Genomic DNA, 19996 nt, shown 5'->3' on the forward strand with positions numbered 1-19996 from the left:
TTGTATATTTGCATTGGCCACAGTGCTCACATTCATAGATCCCCTTATGTTCTTTTTTTTTTTAAACCAATGTCAGAGGGCACAAAGGAATCCTTTATGTTAGTAGACAGTTTGTTAATAAAGTTAGATGTATCAGTCAAATATGGTCTTAAAGAGGGTTCTTATGATTTTAACTTTTCTTATACTATTAGAAAGGTATTGTGTAGCTGTTGCATAGTTTTTACAATATTTTATTTCCATGTTTCTATTTTATTGTGTTCGTAAAAATGTTTGTTTAACAATGTATAAGGCAATTATAGCCATAGAATTTGTTTTGTAAATAATCCAAATAAAACTCCTGTTGGATTAGTACGTATCCTCAATATAGTAGCAAGTTAATTTATTTATAGTATAAATAAGTAAAAGCAAACCGTGTTCATTGTATGTTGTGTCTAGACCAAGTTAATGTTTACATATTTAGCGAACATATAGTGGGTGTCTTTTGATGTATTTACTAGACAGATATGTTGCTTGTGTCCTTTACACTTTCCAGGCACATTTAAAATAATATAAATAAAAAGTAGTATTATCTAGTTGTCTGTCTGAATATAAATATTTAAACAAACCTTTTTTTATGTTTGTGTGCATCCTTGTTTTTATTATGTACATTGAGCAAAACATGTTATCACACTGAGTGGAAATTGCAGGACAGAGCAATACTATTTTAAAAGACATTCATTTTGTTTCAGATCCTGGGGCTTTAAAGAGGTCATCCTCTCTGTGTGGCCTGTAAAAGCGGCAGCCTAACAATGAATGCTCACTCTCAGTATAACAAGACCCAAAATAAAGCAATATAGCTTTTCTAAAATCCTAGCTTTTTCAGTTATATCTTCTTCATCATTTCCAAAAGCAGAAAGGTTGACTGATAGAAAAGGTGTGACACCTTTAATGCATGGTCTTGATACAAAATACAAATATCATATACCGTATATACTAGAGTATAAGTCGACCCGAATATAAGCCGAGGCACCTAATTCTACCACAAAAACCTGGGAAAACTTATTGACTCGAGTATAAGCCTAGGGTGGGAAATGCAGCTCTAGCCGTACACAGCCCTCAGTGCCAGATATGCCCTCATACTGCCAGATATGCCCCCACAGTGCCAGATATGCCCCACAGTGCCTGATGTGCCCTCATGCTGCCAAATATGTCCACAGTGCCAGATATGCCCTCATGCTGCCAAATATGCCCCACAGTGCCAGATGTGCCAGATATGCCCTCATGCTGCCAGATATGCCCCTCATGCTGTCACATATGCCCCACAGTGCCAGATGTGCCAGATATGCCCTCATGCTGCCAAATACGCCCCACAGTGCCAGATATGCCCTCATGCTGCCAGATATGCCCCTCATGCTGTCACATATGCCCCACAGTGCCAGATATGCCCTCATGCTGCCAGATATGCCCTCATGCTGCCAGATATGCCCTCATGCTGCCAGATATGCCCCTCATGCTGCCACATATGCCCCTCATGCTGCCACATATGCCCCTCATGCTGCCACATATGCCCCCTCTCCAAGTGCCAAATATGCTCCCCTAGTGCCTGTTACTTACCCCTCCGTCTATCCCGCGCTGTCTTCTGAAGGAGGGACATGGAGCGTACAGCGCGCGCCTCTCCTGTGTCCCCCAGGCATCTCCGGCGGCCGCGGCGGGTCTATTAAAGGAAGTGCCGGTTCGTGATCAGAGGTCACAAATGGGTACTTCCTTTAATAGACCCGCCGCTGCCGCCGGAGATGCAGGAGGGACACAGGAGAGGCACGCGCTGTGCGCTCCGTGTCCCTCCTTCACACTGCACTGCCACTGACTCGAGTATAAGCCAAGGTGGCTTTTTCAGCACAAAAAAAAGTGCTGAAAAAGTCGGCTTATACTCGAGTATATACGGTATATTTATAACCATACCAGCTAAACTGAACGTATGGTCACAACTGTAAATATTTGACTAGCTCCTTTAGATTTAAATACACTACTACTAAACTTGAATATTCTATTAAGTAGGGAATATTAACACCTTCTGTACTGGAGTCACATTCAGCAAAGTTGGATCACAACCAACAGCAAATCATAAGGCAAAACAGGACTGAACAATTCTAGGTTTTATTGTAAAACCACACTGGCTCCAGACGCTTATAAGTGAAAAAATAAAGATGGATACCTTAAAAAAATGAACAATAATAACCTCCATTCCGTTTATTTGCAATATAATTTCTTTATTAAAAAAAAATATTTAAAATCAATGAGTGAAAGGAGTTGTAGCACAGCATATAGTATCACAGAACAGTATATGGGGGTTATTGAGAGTTGATTGCAGTTTTTGCAAAATTAGCAAAAACTGCAATTGCACTACTCACATGCTGGGGGCAGCCCAGCACAGGGCAAGTCTGCTCAGCATGTGTGCCACCGCCTCACAATGCAATCACAAAACTCAAATAGAGGTTGACCTACAGCGCGTAGGCAGGCGCACCACATCATGTTTCCTATCGCAGGAAACGCAGCCATCATTATTGGCCAGCCCCCGAAAAGGGCCATAACACGCCTGCATTTCCAGATCGCCTCCCCTCTTCCCCTCCAATGCCGTGTCGCCGCCCCTGGACGCCCGTCACCTGTCATTCATGATGCAAAGAAATCCTTCTGGGATGCGATCGCATCATAATAGCCTATGCACTGCGGCCGCTGCACATGCGAAGAAGTCAAGATGGCTGTGAGAGTGATCAGCTCTGAATAAGGCCCTCTATACACTATATTATTTATTTATTTAGACTGCAGCATTATCACACTTTTGTAGATTTAATGTATGTTAAAGTCTATGAAGCTACCAAAAGGATGTGTCCAGTTTAGCCACACTTGTGTAATCCTTATATGCATTTATGTTGTGCAGATATGTCAATTGCGTTTTTAAAACCAATTCACCACCTTAAAGTGACATCATTCAAAATCTGTATTTGGCATTAATTCATGTACAGTCTTCTGTCATTATTTGTCTAATGCCTCGCCTGCACATAGCAAGACAGACCCCACCCTACTTTACAGTCTGTGGTTTGGAGCGCTGCCGCCAGGAATCTAACTATACAGGTGTAAATTACCTGCAGATTAAATTGAATTGATAGGAGTCTGCAAACTGTATTGTGATGTGGAGGAATGATTAGAGCTACTGATTATGCAGCTTGGTGCAGCCAAATGACTTCATGTTCTGCTGTGTCCTTCTGTCACTCAGACTTATCCATTGATTTATCTGTTGATCTATGGTTTGCATGTAAAGTCAGTTGTTTAACAGGTGCCAGCTTGACTTTGAACATTCAAGAATTTTCTGTGAGCGGCAGGAATGGGAGGTGAGGTCCTTATGTCACTTAGGGGGAGATGTATCAATGCTTGGAGAGAGATAAAGTGGACATAGATAAAGTACCAGCCATTCAGCTCTTAAGTGCCATTTTACAGGCTGTGTTTGACAAATGACAGTTAGGAGCTGATTGATTGGTACTTTATCTCTCTCCAAGTTTTGATACATCTCCCCCTAAAGTTCTGTATACAGTACATCCCATATTAGTCAGGTTAAAGTGTACCTATCACCAATTGCTGTGTCAAGCCTAAGTATTCAGGGAAGTACAGATGGTATAATGTTTAGCATTACTGCCTCAGAGCCTTGAGGTCATGGGTTCGATTCCTACCATGGCCCTAACTGTGTGGAGTTTGTATGTTCTCTCCCTGCCCTCCCAGGTTTCCCCAGGTACTCCAGTGTCCTCCCACAATATAAAAATATACTGGTCGGTTAATCAGCTTCCAACAAATTTACCCTAGTGTATAAGTGTGTGCATGTGTTAAGGACAGACTAGATGGGTCAAGTGGTTCTTATATGCTGTCAAATTCTATGTTTGGAGGGCCATGAGTTTGACATGCCTGGTGTACACCCTATGGGGTATTTTCAATTAAAGTCGGATCCATTCCGACATGAATTTGTTGGAATGGATCCGACAGGACCTATTCAATGAATGGCCAAATCCGACAGGATTTGGCCGTTCCTGACCATCTCAATCCGACTTTAAAAAAAAGTTGGATTGAGATTAAGGCACTGAGAGAGGGAGAGAGGGATAGCAGTGGGGAGACGAGGGAGAGCAGCGGGAAGACGGGGGAGAGCAGCGGCTACAGCAGTGTAGCCAGAGGATGTGGCACTGCCGCTAGACCACACAGTAGCGTCCACCCGGTTCCAGCAAGCGGGACCTCACTTGCTGGAGCCGGGTGGATGCTGCCGTGAGTGGCAGTGGTGCCCCATCCTCCTGCTACAGTGCTGTAGCCGCTGCTCTCCCCCGTCTCCGCACAGTGAAGTCTGGCAAGTAATGAGTGTTCCACTGGCATGACATGGTTTATCCTGGCAAGAGTCTGTGCAGCGAGCATAGAAGAGAGCGATGCTGTTGGGGTAAATAACTATTGGCAAGCGTATGATTCTGTAGCTGCTGCTCTCATCCATCTCCTCCGCTCAGCACCCTCAACTCTTTTTTTAAAGTTGGATTGAGATGGTTGGAAACGGGGTCAAAACCTGTCGGATTTGTCCCCATTTCCGTCAGAAGCACACGGATTGGCAGCTATTCCGCTGATCCACGTGCTTTCCGATAAGTCGAATTCCCTGTCTTGTCAGATAAAAAAGCCGGGGATTAAATAGGTCAGTACCCCTTCCGACCTGAAAAAGTCGAAAACTGCAGTCATTCAGACAAGATGGCCGTTTCAACTTCAATTGAATATTCCCCTATATATTTTCCAGACTTCAGTTAAATCCTGTCTAGTGGGTTTCTCAGAATATTACTCCATTCTATTTGTAAAGTGTACAGTTGGATAACGTTTAATAACACTGAAACAGTTTTTTGAGCAAGGCAAACTCTGCTATGTCTCTCACACATTTTTAAACTCAAACAATAGATCAAAGAGAATCAAGTGTGAAGACTCAATGATGCCGACTTGTACTGTGAAATGTAATATTATTGTTGTATACATAGCAATTGTGAGACAGAGGTGGGAAATTGATTAAGAATTGAGTAAAATTATACACAGCTGCACAGTTTCTTTGTGCAATACAAGGGAGGTCACAGAGGGTAAGAGCTATGTCAGTATAAATTACTATTTAGTAATTAAATAAGCATTGAAATGTACTTTATTACCTCCACACTGCACAACAATGTGCTGGGACATGTAACAGAAATACTTGTCCAACTGGTTCCTATTCTAACTCTGTACTTTCAGCTCTCTTTATTCATCATGGGTAAATATTTCTGGAAAGTACCTGCAGCTTTAAATGAAAAATAAAAACAGTATTGTATCCACAGGGTTTATTTAGAAACATATTGCTTACAAACTAAATATATGACATTGGGAAGTTCTTGGACAGTATGAAAGAGCTGCCTGTGGCACCAGACCAGGGAATGATTGACATGTGGAGAAAAATTGCTCCTGTTTTTTTTTTTTTTTTGCATACATTTAATTACTAACTCATATCATAAAACTGAGTTGTCATGACAAATGCAGTGCTGTATTTTGTTCCCTGTGCATTGTGTTACAAAAAAGAACATTTATGATAATATGATGTAAAAAGACTAAATATTGTATGAAGCCTACACTACTGAAGGCAAATGGAGCCATATGTCTGTGTTTAATATTGTTAGGGTGCAATTCAGTTACCAGTGGTGGCCTCATATAGTCACTGGAACGATGCTTTGTGGGCACCAAAATCGCCAAGTTTCCCTCACATGGAGTGTGGATTGATAGGTCGACAGTACCATGGCCAACAGTCAATAGGCCGACACCAGATGGTCGACAGTCAGTAGGTCGACAGAGTCAAAAGGTCTGTGGGGACATTAGGTCGACAGGATTAAAAGATCAACACAAAAAAGATTGAAACATGTTTTTGATATTTTAGCCTAACCCTAACCTTCCCCTCCCACAGCCTAATCCCATCCATAATCCTAACCGTAAACCTGATCCTCACAATCATGAAAAACACATTTTTTTGTCAACCACTTGAATTTTGACCTTTCAACCATGTCAACTTTTGACCCTGTCAAACTAAAGTCACTGTCAACCATTTACCTGTCGATCTAATTTCAGTGTTGACCATCAAATGTCAAACTGTTGACTATCAACCATGTTACTGTAGCTTGAAAATCCGGATGCCCCTCACTTGATATAGAGGGGTGTAGGCAAATTGGCGAGGTTGGTTTACTGTATAATATGTATGCATCTGAAAGTCACGCATTGCAGAGAATTGAATATGGACCCTAGATTTTAGTTTATTTTCAGCATTCCTTTCCTCTAATATGTATATTGTTTTAACTTACATATAATTATGTTCCTGCTCTCTGTTTTACATTTGCTCCCTGCTTGAGTACCAGTACCTCACCATTTTTCTGTTGCCATTTATGAATGAGCGACTCTGAGAGTTATCTCCCCCCCAGCAAGCCGTGAAAATAAATGATCACACATTCAAAAAGAACAAAAGGGGACCCCATAGTGTAGAAAACCCCTCTTTGCAAAATGATCACCAGACGGTTAAGAAGGAGCGATGCCGGCTTGAAGTACTGAAGTGTGTAGCAGTGTCATGGGTCAAGAGCTGGCCCTCATCCAGAGTAGAAAGCATCATTTATCAAGAATAACGAGCAAAAAACAACTAATTACTGTGTACACCGGTTGTTTGTGCTGTGGCACACATCACACTTGCCCGATGCATTTCAGAATTTTTCTTTTCAAATAGGGTGATGTTTGAAGAACTAGTTTCATATTAGGAACATCGGTTTCAATTATGCTATTTTGGCTCATTAAATTGCTGACTGCTTCTATATTTGGTGCTGGAAGACTTTACATTCCCATATGCAGGATATTTATTGCATTTTACATTCATATCCTTAACATTTCTTACAAAAGTTTCATATAAGACTGGCAAACTGACACAGTACTCTGGGAAAGGGTATGAAGCAGGGATATTTTACAAGCGACACTTTCAGATTTCACCAGCTGTGTATTATGAATAATGAGTTCTAGCTGTATTAAATCCAAGCTAGACATGAGGATGTAAAACAAAATGTGCCAGTAAATGCTGGAACAATAACAGATATGGTTTCTTATTTAACATTAGTTTATTGGTCGGCACACAGTTCTTTTAGCACAGCTCAATTTTCATGTGAGCTTTAGTATGAGGCTGCAGCATCTGATTAGGACCAAGATAAGTTATTCTGGCTGTGTGATTGCATGTAATAGCTGCAGGGATTTAAGCAATAATCTTCCATGGTTTTGATTATCCATAATGTTAACCAAGAAAAGCAGTTAGTATAAAGTTAGAATATCAAATAATCCAGAACCTGACACTCAGTTGCTAGGCCAAATGTGATTCCCTTCGAATGACAAGAGAATTGATTTAGCAATTAATAAACTTACCTGGTGGCCTTCTTGAGACTTACTATGGAGGAATTGCTGGCTGAAGTCTTTGTTCTCAGTCTTTAATATTTTAATGAGCCTTCAGGCTTAGCTGCTTACAAATGAGTAGGGATTTCTAAAGGGGGGTACACACGGAGAGATCCGTGCTTAAAATCTAAGCAATCTTGCTAGATTGCTTAGATTTTAAGCACGGATCTGCCGTGTGTATGCCCTCCAGCGATAGCGATGCGCGGCCCCGCGCATCGCTATCGCCGATGCTAGATTGAGCTGCATGCAGGCTCAATCTAGCGGGTCGCTCACTTCACCGTTGTGTGAAGTGAGCGGCCCCCCGTCGGCTTTCCCCCTCGCTCAGCACATCGCGCTGTGCTGAGCGGGGTGAGAGATGTGTGCTGAGCGGTCTGTGTTAAGATCGTTCAGCACACATCTCTCCCATGAGTACCCCCCTTAAGTGTGGTGTTTAATGTTTCTACTCCGCAAAGGATGGTGATTAGAAAGCTCTTGTTTCAATTTCCCACAGGCATACTGCCGCAAGCAATAAAACTTAGACCACGCTACGTATACCGTAGTATGGCATGTTGTGACCAAAATACTTAACTTTTAGTTTAGACTTCATTTAGTTAAATAAGGCTTGACTAGTATGTAACATTAATATAGTGCTTTTTGAAATTGGTCTCTCCTATGTAAAGTGAATTGAATATCGTAAAACAAGACTGAATTAGATTTATATTTCATTTACTATTATGTTTTGGGTTAGGTTATTTTGTTTTGGTTACTTTACATACTTTATAAAAGCAACAGAAACATGTTTACATCATTATAGCAATTCAGAACTAGCAGTTTACATCCCCAAGGCAAACTAAAAGATTTTCTTTTTCATTTAGCATGCTATATGGTCTTATGCTTTTCTTGGAGCACTCTGGAGTCATGTACGGTTTTGCTGATAATGGCAATCTGTGCGTTAAGGAGATGATTCTACAGCTCTGAAATAGACACATGAATTCAGAGGCTTCATTTTCAGCCAGTTTATAAATAGAGCCGTGAAGGTGACGAATGTTAAATGCATGAATTTTTCTCACTACCACCTACATAAAGATTTAAACTTCCTGTGCAGATTCCCCCCCCCCCCCCCCCCTCCCCCCCTTTCCCTCGGGGCTCTTTTTACCAACTTTAAACTAACTATATATAGTGAATTTGGTGATTGCTTACCATGGACCACTAGCTTTTAGCCAAAACATAAGAGGAATAGAGAAGGACTGTGAAAAAGGAAACATATAGCAGCCCATGTTAGGAAAATCTTTAATGTAGGTGAATTTATAGTGCTACCTGTAAATACACAACCATTCTTAACCTGATTTAGGTATTATTTTTGTTGTATGGGTCACTCTGTGGTTAGGAATGTAATGGAGTCCAAGTTTGCCTGATATGCGGATTTCTAAGTGTAGTGTTTAATGTTTCTCCTCTGCAAAGGATGGTTACTGCCTTGTATGACTGCCCCTTTAAAAAAATGTCTGAGCTTGGCCAGCAAACTGCAAGTCGGGTGAACTCAGACTTAATTACATCCCATCCATTATGTTTGATTTGATCAGTAACATAATGTTTACAAACATTTTCAGTTATAATAAGTCTTTTTTTAAAATAATAATTGCACATTTTTTTTCTCAATGGCCAAGAATGTCTTGCATTTATATCATTGTTTTGGCTTATTAGGAACATTACTTGATGTAGCATACTTTTTCTGTTATATTTATAAATGTTTTTTCAGCATCGGTTTATCAGCTTAACATTCCATTTTGTATAGAGCGGTAAAATGATTTAATGCAATATAAGTTTTGTAGCCCAATAGCCATTTTTACAGTGACCTGACCAAAAGTGACCATGTATCTTGTTGGTTTACACATTTCTGTTTTTTGTTTTTGTTTTTAGATTCCTTCCCGGACAAGGGCTGATACTTTATCCACAAATAGGAGATAAACTTGATATTATATGCCCCAAAGTGGACTCCAAATCTACAGCCCAATACGAGTATTATAAAGTCTACCTAGTGGATAAGGACCAAGCAGATAGCTGCACTATAAAAGACAAAACACCTTTGCTGAATTGTGCTAAACCAGACCAAGATGTGAAATTCACCATCAAGTTTCAAGAGTTCAGCCCAAATCTCTGGGGACTGGAATTCCAGAGGAACAAGGACTATTACATCATATGTACGTATGCCTGTTTTTATTTATTTCTTACGTCAAATTCTGCTGTATGAATTGTTGCTAAGCATAACAGTAGATGGATCCTTTACGGTTTAAATGACTGTTAATGTCCACTGGTAACTGGATCTGAGACAGACAGTATCTATCAGAATATATATCAGCTAAATCCCCTTTCTAGAAATCAAAGTGTTTTCATATTGAAAATAGATTAACATTGGAGTCCTGTGGCAGACACAGGGAAGAAAAGCTACTGGATTTGATATATAAGTCTACTTAAATAGTTGGGGTATCAAAATCTCCTTCAGCATCCTGAAAAAGAGTAGAAATGAAAAGGCATGTAATGTCCCCTGCTTTTTAGCAGCATTAAATGGGTTTGGAGGCTGAGGACTGATCAAAGCCTGCAAACCAAGAAACACACTTTCATTACCTCAGACCTCAAAGCCCAGTTGCTAACCTTTTTGAAAGTACTGCCCAGACTATCATGAAATATAATCATTTTTCGGCTTTCTAACATCTTTTATGACCTGTGAAGTGGGTAAAGAAGTGCCTCGGGAAACATTCGACTGAAAATCTCTGGCTTGCATGCGGACCTCATTAGTTCAGCTTACACTGAGATGATCATTTATACTGACATGGATAAACTCAGATATGTAGGTTTGCCTAAATGTTTTGTCCTCTTTTTTTTCTTTTCTTCCAACTTCTACTAACCCTCTTAATGAATGACCCTCTTGCCTCAATGCAAACAATCTCATTCCCTAACCAGTTGCATGAGTTGGTCTAATGTGGAGTTGGATGCATTTTAGTCATAGAAGATAACAGAAGGGTACATCTTTTTGCTGCAGGCTAGATGCAGGCCAGTGAATCTTTTATTAGATTCCCTTTATGAGAACCTGCACAGGCTCTATGCTAGGATATTATTGTTTTACAACAACAACAACAACAACAACAACAACAACAACAACAGCAATGAGCTCTGTTAGCCAGTGTGTGGTGGCTCATTCACAGAAATTAGTAACATAACAGCTACGTAAACCTGCTTTGTAATATCTTAATATCTCGAGGTCATTGCTAAATACACTTCGTTTGCAATTGAGCTACCAACAAACTGATAAAACTATTAATAAAAAACACATTTCTGAGAATTATTGGCATGCACTAAAGAGTCTGACAGGGACAAAGAAAGTTTTTCATTGTAAGCTCCACCAGAATTCAGTGAGTTTTCAGATAAGATCTGGCAGTTTGCTGCTACACTTACAGGGCACCAAAACAATGTCTTAAGTGCTAACACAGAATGGAGACTGGTGCTGCAGCCCCATGTGAAATTGATCACTACAGAGTAAAAACACAGCTCTTATAGAGCACACAATTGCACCTATTCTTTTTAGAGTCCCTTAGAAAAATGACATATAATTTACAACCATTGATAGCTCTAGTAAAAATCCACTGGAAACATTTGTTACAATGGCAATCAAGGTGTACAAAATCTTTCAATCGGAACATTTTTCTGTTCACAAATGTGATAACGGAAATTGTATCTTTGCATAATACTCAACCGTTGCCTGATGTGTATAATAACACTATTTTGTTCAGTTGCTGGCTTCATCCAATCACCAGTGTAACATTCGAACAATAGAAAGTTATAAAAGAGGATACGGTTACAATACCGTTAGTCGGGATCGCAGACGACTCAATGCTGATGCCGGAATCCCGACTAGCGGTGAAATACCGCAGCAGGAATCCCGGGGCCACAGGCTTTTCTCCCTCTATGGGTGTCTATGGCACCCATAGAGGGAGACTATGATCTATGGTGAGCACAGCGAGTCATCGTGCCCGCAGTGTGGCCGCAAGGGGATTTCCAGTTCTCGTCCCACTGTCAGCATACGGGTGACCGGAATCCCGCTGTCAGTATACTAACGGCCGCTTTTTCATACTGATCCCTATAAAAGGTGTGAGAAATGCATGACAACATCTGTCTGTCTATACAGGGACAGAGTCCATATTCATTGTATACACACTGAAATAAATGTACTTTCGTGTACAGGAAAACAACAAGAAAGAAATGTGTTCTATAACACACTATGTAATTTCACACAGTCTTTGCAAAAAAGATTGCTGATTTAGCAAGAATGTACTACTCTAATAGTGTTTTATCATGTCCATTTTCTTTTAGTTTGATTGTAATATATTATTAATGTATTATTCACTTTAATAGAACTTAAGGTCTTGGTAGCCTTACAAGTTTTAATGAAGTCACGGCCTATTGTGATTTACCATTGCATGCCACCATGATCTGTTATTAGGATTTAGAATTTCTGGCATAATATCTTTCATTCAGTGACATTTTGCAAAACTTGCAGTTTATATTATTGTAAAATGTTCCAGTCGCTTTCACACTCTGGAGACTGCCATTTTGTTGGATGAATCAATAATTCAGCCTATCAGTTGACTAAGAACTAGTGACATCAATGAGGCATGAGCCTTAGGGATTTTGCTAGTTATGAAAACTAGGCTGCATTGTCATGCATATTGCTTCAACCCAGCATACCTACCTGTCACCTACACACAATGGTATCAACCTATTTTTGGATTGAAGCAATATACATGACAATGCAGAATAGGTTGATACCATTGTGTGTAGGTGACAGGTACACTTTAAAATGGCAACTTTACGCAAGCTTGAGTACATACAAACCTCTTTATATTGTAGCATTATAATGGCAGTTTAGTTTCATAATTCCTGTTTTTTTTCCTGTTATTTTTTTATTGTTCACTTGAGGTCACTTGTTGTTGCTTTGCCTCTTTTTGTAGGCGGCAATAAGTTAGGCATATCTGTAATTCAACTGTTTAACTGCTTTGCTGTAAAACCATGATACTGTAAAGTTGTTTTTAATTAGCCCAAGTTTGTAGAAAGTAGCAGTAGATAGTATGAAGCAGCTCACCACGAAGGAAGGAGGTTCATCATCAGGGCAAAAGTCTAACAGTGGCATTTATTGGGTTTACTGGCCTGTTCTCCATCAAAGTTTACAGCATGTCCATCCAAGCTATTATACAACGAAAGTGGAGTATTTTCTAAACTGTAGTGTTATATTCCAAACTGTCAGTTGGCATTAACTCAGTCAGTGGTAAAATCTCACCACTAAGAGATGAACTCTGCCTCAAAATGATGTTTTCCACTTCAGTGCCACTTGTAACGCAATTACTGGGTCATTAATATCATTGCATGCAATTAGTGCCAGTAGAGCAAGCGTGTGTGTCTTCCCTGTACCATGACCCTTTGTTAGCCAGGGAATTCAGCTGATCAATTCAAACTGATTTGTGGATAGTGTTTTCAAGCCAAAATATTGTAATGGTTTAATTACAGTAATTGCGGTGTTGAGTAGTCACTATGGCTGAGAATGAGTTAACTCATTAATCCTGCGGTCCTCCATGCATTATAGAGCTCTGTTGCTGTATTGTGTGGAACATACAGTATGTAAACCTTTTAATTATTTTCAGTCTTTTCTCCTCTTTGTGCCTTACCCTTGTCCACTGCATTCAAAGCCCCCCTTTTTTTTTTGCTATTGCAAATTACTGTTAATTGCTTCTTTTATTATAATAATAATAATAATAATAATAATAATAATTTTATTTATATAGCACTCTTTCTCCAATAGGACTCAAGGCGCTTAACAGATACATAGCATAATATAGTACAGAAAATAATGAAGTACATTTTCATAAAATACAGAAGCATGAAGATACTAAAAGGGACATTATGGAAATGCTTGAGTAAACAGAAAAGTCTTGAGTCTACTTTTGAAGGTTTCTATAGTTGGGGCCTCTCGCACTGTGCGGGGAAGTGAGTTCCATAGAGTCGGAGCCGCATGACTAAAGCTCGACCCCCAGATGAATTACGGTAGATTCTAGGTACTGCTAAAAGTTCTTCATCTACAGATCGCAGTAATTGAGTGGGGCAGTATGGGGTCAGAAGCTGTTTCAGGTACCTTGGGCCTTGGTCATGTAATGCTTTGAAACTCAGTAAGCCAATCTTGAAGATGATTCGCCATTTTACAGGCAGCCAGTGAAGGGAGTAGAGGATGGGTGTTATGTGGCTAGAACGGGGCTGGTTGGTTAATAGCCTGGCAGCTGTGTTTTGCACCAGCTGTAAGCGTTGCAATTCTTTTGCTGGTAGACCAAGGTAGAGGGCATTACAGTAGTCTAATCGAGATGATACAAATGCATGTATGACTTTTGGCATATCATCTGAGGGAATTAAGTGCTTGTTTATTGTGTATTCCCATCTTTTTAATGAAAGCCCTCCAGCCTTACTCTAGAACGGCCATGAACATAAATGTACATATAAATGCTAGTTCTGTTTCTGCCAGTATTATATTGCTCAGAATGCCCTGTGGAGTCTTATCAGGTTAAAGTCGGACAACAAATTTAGGCATTGTTGGGCAATAAAGTCATTTTTCAAGACTAAATTAGGTCTTCAAGACTTACATCAGAGCTTTATTTACATTTTTATTCATTTCTGTAGGTTGCTTATTTAACTACTCGATGAGCTTTGTAATTCTTTCTCTGTTTATCTTCCATTGTAATGAGTACTGCTTGTAGATGGAACAAACACGTTTCTATTATGAATAATAGGGATACTTAAATCTGTAGATTACACGAGGTAAACTATTAGATTGTTGTGGCCATATGACACTCCTTACTAACTCTCCAATCTCTGCTGAATATCTTGTGTGCTTAAATGGAAGAAAACACCGCCCTCCGCTGCCAGGAGGGCGGAAGAAAGACAATTTATTACTGCAAGCACCATTTGATCTTCTTGAGAAAATGCAGGCGTATTGGGCTATGGCCTGGGAAGGTACTTGTGTCCTTGTCACTCTTTCTCTTTGCTATCGGCAAGGATGGCAATGAACTGTTCTTTACAAAGACAGCTGTGGTCTGTGAAATCTGTGCTCATTAAATCAAGACACTGAGGTTTAAAGTGTTCCTGATAGCTATTGAAAGGCCAGTACATAAGGAAAAATGATGATGTTGCCTGTGTGTGCTTATGTTTCTCGTAACTTTCCCTTTTTTTTTTTTTTGCTTCACCCTCCAAAATGCTCCAATATAGTTCAAATTACAGTTAATGAGCGTGGGGTTAAGGTTGCACTACAGAATATTCAGGGGTTAAAGTGGGCCGGAACGGGGCGGAACTGCGTTCCGTCAGTTGTATTGGGAGGCGGAACGAGTTCCGCCACCTCCAGCCCACCTCTTGCCCGGCCACAGGACTCTGTACATGGTCAGGCAGTGCTTCCTGATTGACTCGGCTGTCATACCTGCCGTCACAGTGCACCGCGCCTCCCTCGTTAATATATGAGGTGGGTATGCAGCGATGCACACAGTCTATTTTTGCCCGCCAGCCCCGCCTCCGCCTGTCCCCCTCACGCTGGCAGCAGGAATAAAACGGCACCTCCTGTTCGTCTCTGTAGCCGCGCAACGGGGAGGAGTTGTTGGCGCAGTGAGACGAGACGCCAACACCCATGCAGACACAGTTAAAAAGAAAGAGGGAGACACATAGGGGAAGCTGTTTGATTTGTGTGGGTTAAAAAGTGCTGTGGGGGATGGGGTGGGCGGGGAGGTGTTTATAGGGTTATATGTACTGTGGGAGTGGGGATTATGTGTGGGATTATATGTGCTGGGAGGGGGGAGCTGTGTGTGGGATTACATGTGCTGGAGGGGGGAGCTGTGTGTGGGATTACATGTGCTGGAGGGGGGAGCTGTGTGTGGGATTACATGTGCTGGAGGGGGAGCTGTGTGTGGGATTATATGTGCTGGAGGGCGAGCTGTGTGTGGGATTATATGTGCTGGGAGGGGGGAGCTGTGTGTGGGATTACATGTGCTGGAGGGGGAGCTGTGTGTGGGATTATATGTGCTGGAGGGGGAGCTGTGTGTGGGATTATATGTGCTGGGAGGGGGGAGCTGTGTGTGGGATTACATGTGCTGGAGGGGGAGCTGTGTGTGGGATTATATGTGCTGGGAGGGGGAGCTGTGTGTGGGATTACATGTGCTGGGAAGGCGGAGCTGTGTGTTGGATTATATGTGCTGTGAGGGGGAGCTGCGTGTGGGATTACATGTGCTGGGAGGGGGGAGCTGCGTGTGGGATTACATGTGCTGGGAGGGGGGAGCTCTGTGTGGGATTATATGTGCTGGGAGGGGGAGCTGCGTGTGGGATTACATGTGCTGGGAAGGGGGAGCTGTGTGTTGGATTATATGTTCTGGGAGGGGGAGCTGCGTGTAGGATTACATGTGCTGGGAAGGGGGAGCTGTGTGTGGGATTATATGTGCTGGGAGGGGGGAGCTGTGTGTGGGATTATATGTGCTGGGAGGGTGGAGCTGTGTGTGGGATTATATGTGCTGGGAGGGGGAGCTGCGTGTGGGATTACATGTGCTGGGAGGGGGGAGCTGTGTGTGGGATTATATGTGCTGGGAGGGGGAGCTGTGTGTGGGATTACATGTGCTGGGAAAGTGGAGCTGTGTGTTGGATTATATGTGCTGGGAGGGGGAGCTGCATGTGGGATTACATGTGCTGGGAAGGGGGAGCTGTGTGTGGGATTATATGTGCTGGGAGGGGGGAGCTGTGTGTGGGATAATATGTGCTGAGAGGGGGGAGCTGTGTGTAGGATAATATGTGCTGAGAGGGGGGAGCTGTGCAGAGGTTAAAGTGAGCTGGTACGGGGCAAAACTGCTTTTCAGTCAGTTCCATTTGGAGACAGAACCAGTTCCGCCTCCTCCGGCTCACCTAACTAGGAGGGAAATGTCAGGCGCCCGCTGAGATTATGTTACCAGCGGGCGCACCGGCTCCTTCCCCTCAGTGACTCCCGGAGGCGCTCCGGCTTCCGGCTCAGGCAGTGTGTGTCTGGGCGGTGCTATGGGAGATAGATACGTCATGACGTCTCTCCCATAGTTCCAAGGAGCGGGCGGCCAGATGGAGGACAGCGCGGTCTGGAAGCAGGAGCGGGGCTGGTGAGTATAGTGTTTTTTTTTGTGTGTGTGTGTATTTAAGCGATGCTACTAGGGGGCGCATCTGCTGGGGGTATAACTACAGGGGCACATCTGGGGGCATAACTAATGGGGGCACATCTGCAGGGGACATAACTACTGGGGGCATAACTAATGGGGGCACATCTGCTGGGGGCATAACTAATGGGGGCAAATCTGCTGGGGGTATAACTACAGGGGCACATCTGCTGGGGGCATAATTAATGGGGGCACATCTGCAGGGGCATAACTACTGGGGGCATAACTAATGGGGGCACATCTGCTGGGGGCATAACTAATGGGGGCACATCTGCTGGGGGTGATACTACAGGGGCACATCTGCTGGGGGCATAACTAATAGGGGCACATCTGCTTGGGGCATAACTAATGGGGCAAATCTGCTTGGGGCATAACTAATGGGGCACATCTGCTGGGGGTATAACTAATGGGGGCACATCTGCAGGGGGCATAACTAATGGGGGCACAACTAATGGGGGCACATCTACTGGGGGCAAAACTAATGGGGGCATAACTACAGGGGGCACATCAACTAGGGGCATAACTATTGGGGGCACATCTACTGGGGCATAACTAATGGGGGCACATCTACTGAGGCATAACTACAGGGGCACATCTACTGGGGCACTTCTGACTGGGGGCATAACTACTGGGGGGAAATCTACAGGGGGCATAACTACTTGGGCATTACTACTGGGGCATTAAAACTGGAGGGCACTACTAATGAGGGCATTGCATAGGGGGCACCTAATAAGGAGCATCACTCCTGGGGACATAAGGGGCACTACTAATGGGGGCACTGTGTAAGGGGCACCAATAGTATGGGCACTACCACTACAGTGGACATTGCATAAGGGGCACTATTACTGAGGGCATTGTATAAAGGGCACTACTTCTGTGGGCATTATGTGTATTTGGGGTGCTATTACTGTGGGCTTTGTATGTAAGGGGCACTAAACTTTGTCATAACAATAATAATGGACACTACTATGTGGTGTTGTGTGAATTAGATTGTGCTACTGTGCGGCGTAATTTGAACTGGGGATACTATTGGGTGACCACGCCCCTTTGTTATGAGACCACATCCCTTTTTAGACCCCGCCCCTTTGCATCGTGCCTGCGGCGCACGCACTCCCTTTATTTCACAGGCGTGGGGGGGAGGTGAGTTCCACCACCTCTCTCGGACCACTTTAAGCACTGAGAATATTCATCTCTCTACTATGCTTTTGTCTTGCCACCAGAGTTCCACGTGATGTGAGGTGACTTGATGTTTTATCTGCCTTTAACCAAAAAAAAAAACAAAAAAAAAACTTTGGATGGTATTTTCCTCTACCATGTCAAGATAGGAAAGTATATTTGAGTTCATTAAGTCATTGTATTATGAATGATAAAATCCTTATTAATCTAAAACACCAAACTAAAACTGAAAGGACCATTGACATCCTAATAGAATAATATAAAGAGATTTAATTAAAAAAAAGAGCAAATGTACAAAATCAAGGTTGTTCCTAACCAATAAATAATCCAATGAGATTGAGAGACGTTCACGTATGCGAACGAAGTGCCAATGTTGGGCGGGGGCAGCCAAACAGGGGTGGAGGGATTCAAATGCATCCCTTTTTTCAACTCGGGCCTCCTTCCCATAGGAAGGAGCAGGGGATCGAGAGGATGAATTGGGAAATAAGAGAAATAAGGAGTTTCCCATATTAGTGTATGGGGACTATGTTCCACTTTTGGGATGTCGGGTAAGATGGAGATTTCAGTGACATCTCGGTACTTAAGGTTTACAAAAGTAGGTGAAAACTTATATTTTCACCTACTTTTAAGGATACTGAATAGGTATTTTCCTTTTTTCACTCTGGAAAGTCTATATATGTATATAGCATCAAAAGAATATGGGGGGAATTTGAGCTCTGCACTATGTATGTGATAATAATGTGTATATAACTATAGATCTATGTAGAGAGCGGTGTATGGAGTTTTGGAATCAGTATGCATGGCGCAAGCCATCTGTATTGGGCCTGTATAATGCCTTATCATACAGACTGCATACTTTTCCTCTATTTTGAGTATTTGCATTATTATGTGAACACATCAGTAGGTGCTGCATACCTCCCAAAATTTCTGCCACGTAAAGCGGGACATCCACGCGGTGAAGCCGCGCCCGATTTTTAAAGGGGGCATGGTCTGTTGAAAGGGGGCATGACTTTGCGGGAGTGCCTCGCTCGTGAGCCACGCCCCTCGTTTCCGTCACTGAGGGGGCATGCCCAGCACTCTGTGAGCCGCTGGCATGCCACCTCTCTCTCTGTCTCCAGTGAATAGATGCTGTACCCATGCGCACAGCATTTATTCACCGCTGCTCTGCTAAGCAGGGCAGCGATGACAGGAGCCTCTCATCTGCCCCCGTCCCCGCCGTGGGCAGGTGCGGTCTGCGGGTGGGACAGAAGGACAGTCCCCAAAAAATGGGACAGTCCCGCAAAAATCGGGACAGTTGTGAGGTGTGGTGCTGTGCACAAATTCTCCCCTTATTTCCTTAGGTGTTACTATATATAGGGGTTTGGACATTAGCACTGAATTCAGGCAGCTCCCGCAAACATATTGCGGCTAACTTAGATGTGATTAGTGTAGCTGTTGCTGCTGCTTCTTTGGATACACCTATGTGGCACCTATGGGGCCACACAAGCCGCCCATCGCAGAACCTCATAAGAGTCCAGGAAATCTCTGGAGATCCTGGCCTATTCCCTCTCACTAAACAACAGCAACATGCCTCCATTTTCACAAAGTGAGGCCGTCGCCACCCCCTCCCAGCCCCTAAATGGCATCAGACTATCAATTGCTGACAGTTTGATGCCGTACTGCGTCCTTTGTCACAGGACCCATTTGCACATGCGCAGAAAGGGTCCTGCGCATACACAAAGTACAGATCCCCCATTGTGTGTGTGTGTGTTTGTTACTTCATTATGTCCAACCTAATGTAATGTCTATAAACATTAGTACAGCAATACAATCCTCTTGCTTGATTACCAAAGCAGCTTTCACTTTATGATGTTGTAGAATTACATGTATTTGTGTAATTGAGTAGGATTTCTGTGTGAGCAGCTTTAAAAGGGAAATATCCCTTCAGAAAGTATTCCTGCAGATATTTGTGTGATTAGAAATTGATGGCTTTCTTTCATTCCCTTAAAAACTGCTGTAAAAGCAATACCTTTGTTTTCCTCATCACTGGTCTCATAACCCAACAGTTTAATCACAATCTCAGACTTTATACCTTTCATCCTGTAGACATAACATTGGTTGTTTACATTAATTTACATTAT

The 19996-nt window shown here is 42.5% G+C and overlaps 1 protein-coding gene across 1 annotated transcript in view; it reads left to right on the forward strand.

The window, feature by feature from the left end:
* EFNB2 (ephrin B2) overlaps positions 1-19996 on the forward strand; it is a 50362-nt gene that overhangs the window by 12787 nt on the left and 17579 nt on the right. The window contains exon 2 of the mRNA XM_063953198.1: positions 9373-9653. Within this exon, the coding sequence (XP_063809268.1) occupies positions 9373-9653 (281 nt within the window). The remainder of the gene's footprint in view (positions 1-9372; positions 9654-19996) is intronic.

This window comes from Pseudophryne corroboree, chromosome 2, assembly GCF_028390025.1.
Source record: "Pseudophryne corroboree isolate aPseCor3 chromosome 2, aPseCor3.hap2, whole genome shotgun sequence".
NCBI lineage: Eukaryota > Metazoa > Chordata > Amphibia > Anura > Myobatrachidae > Pseudophryne > Pseudophryne corroboree.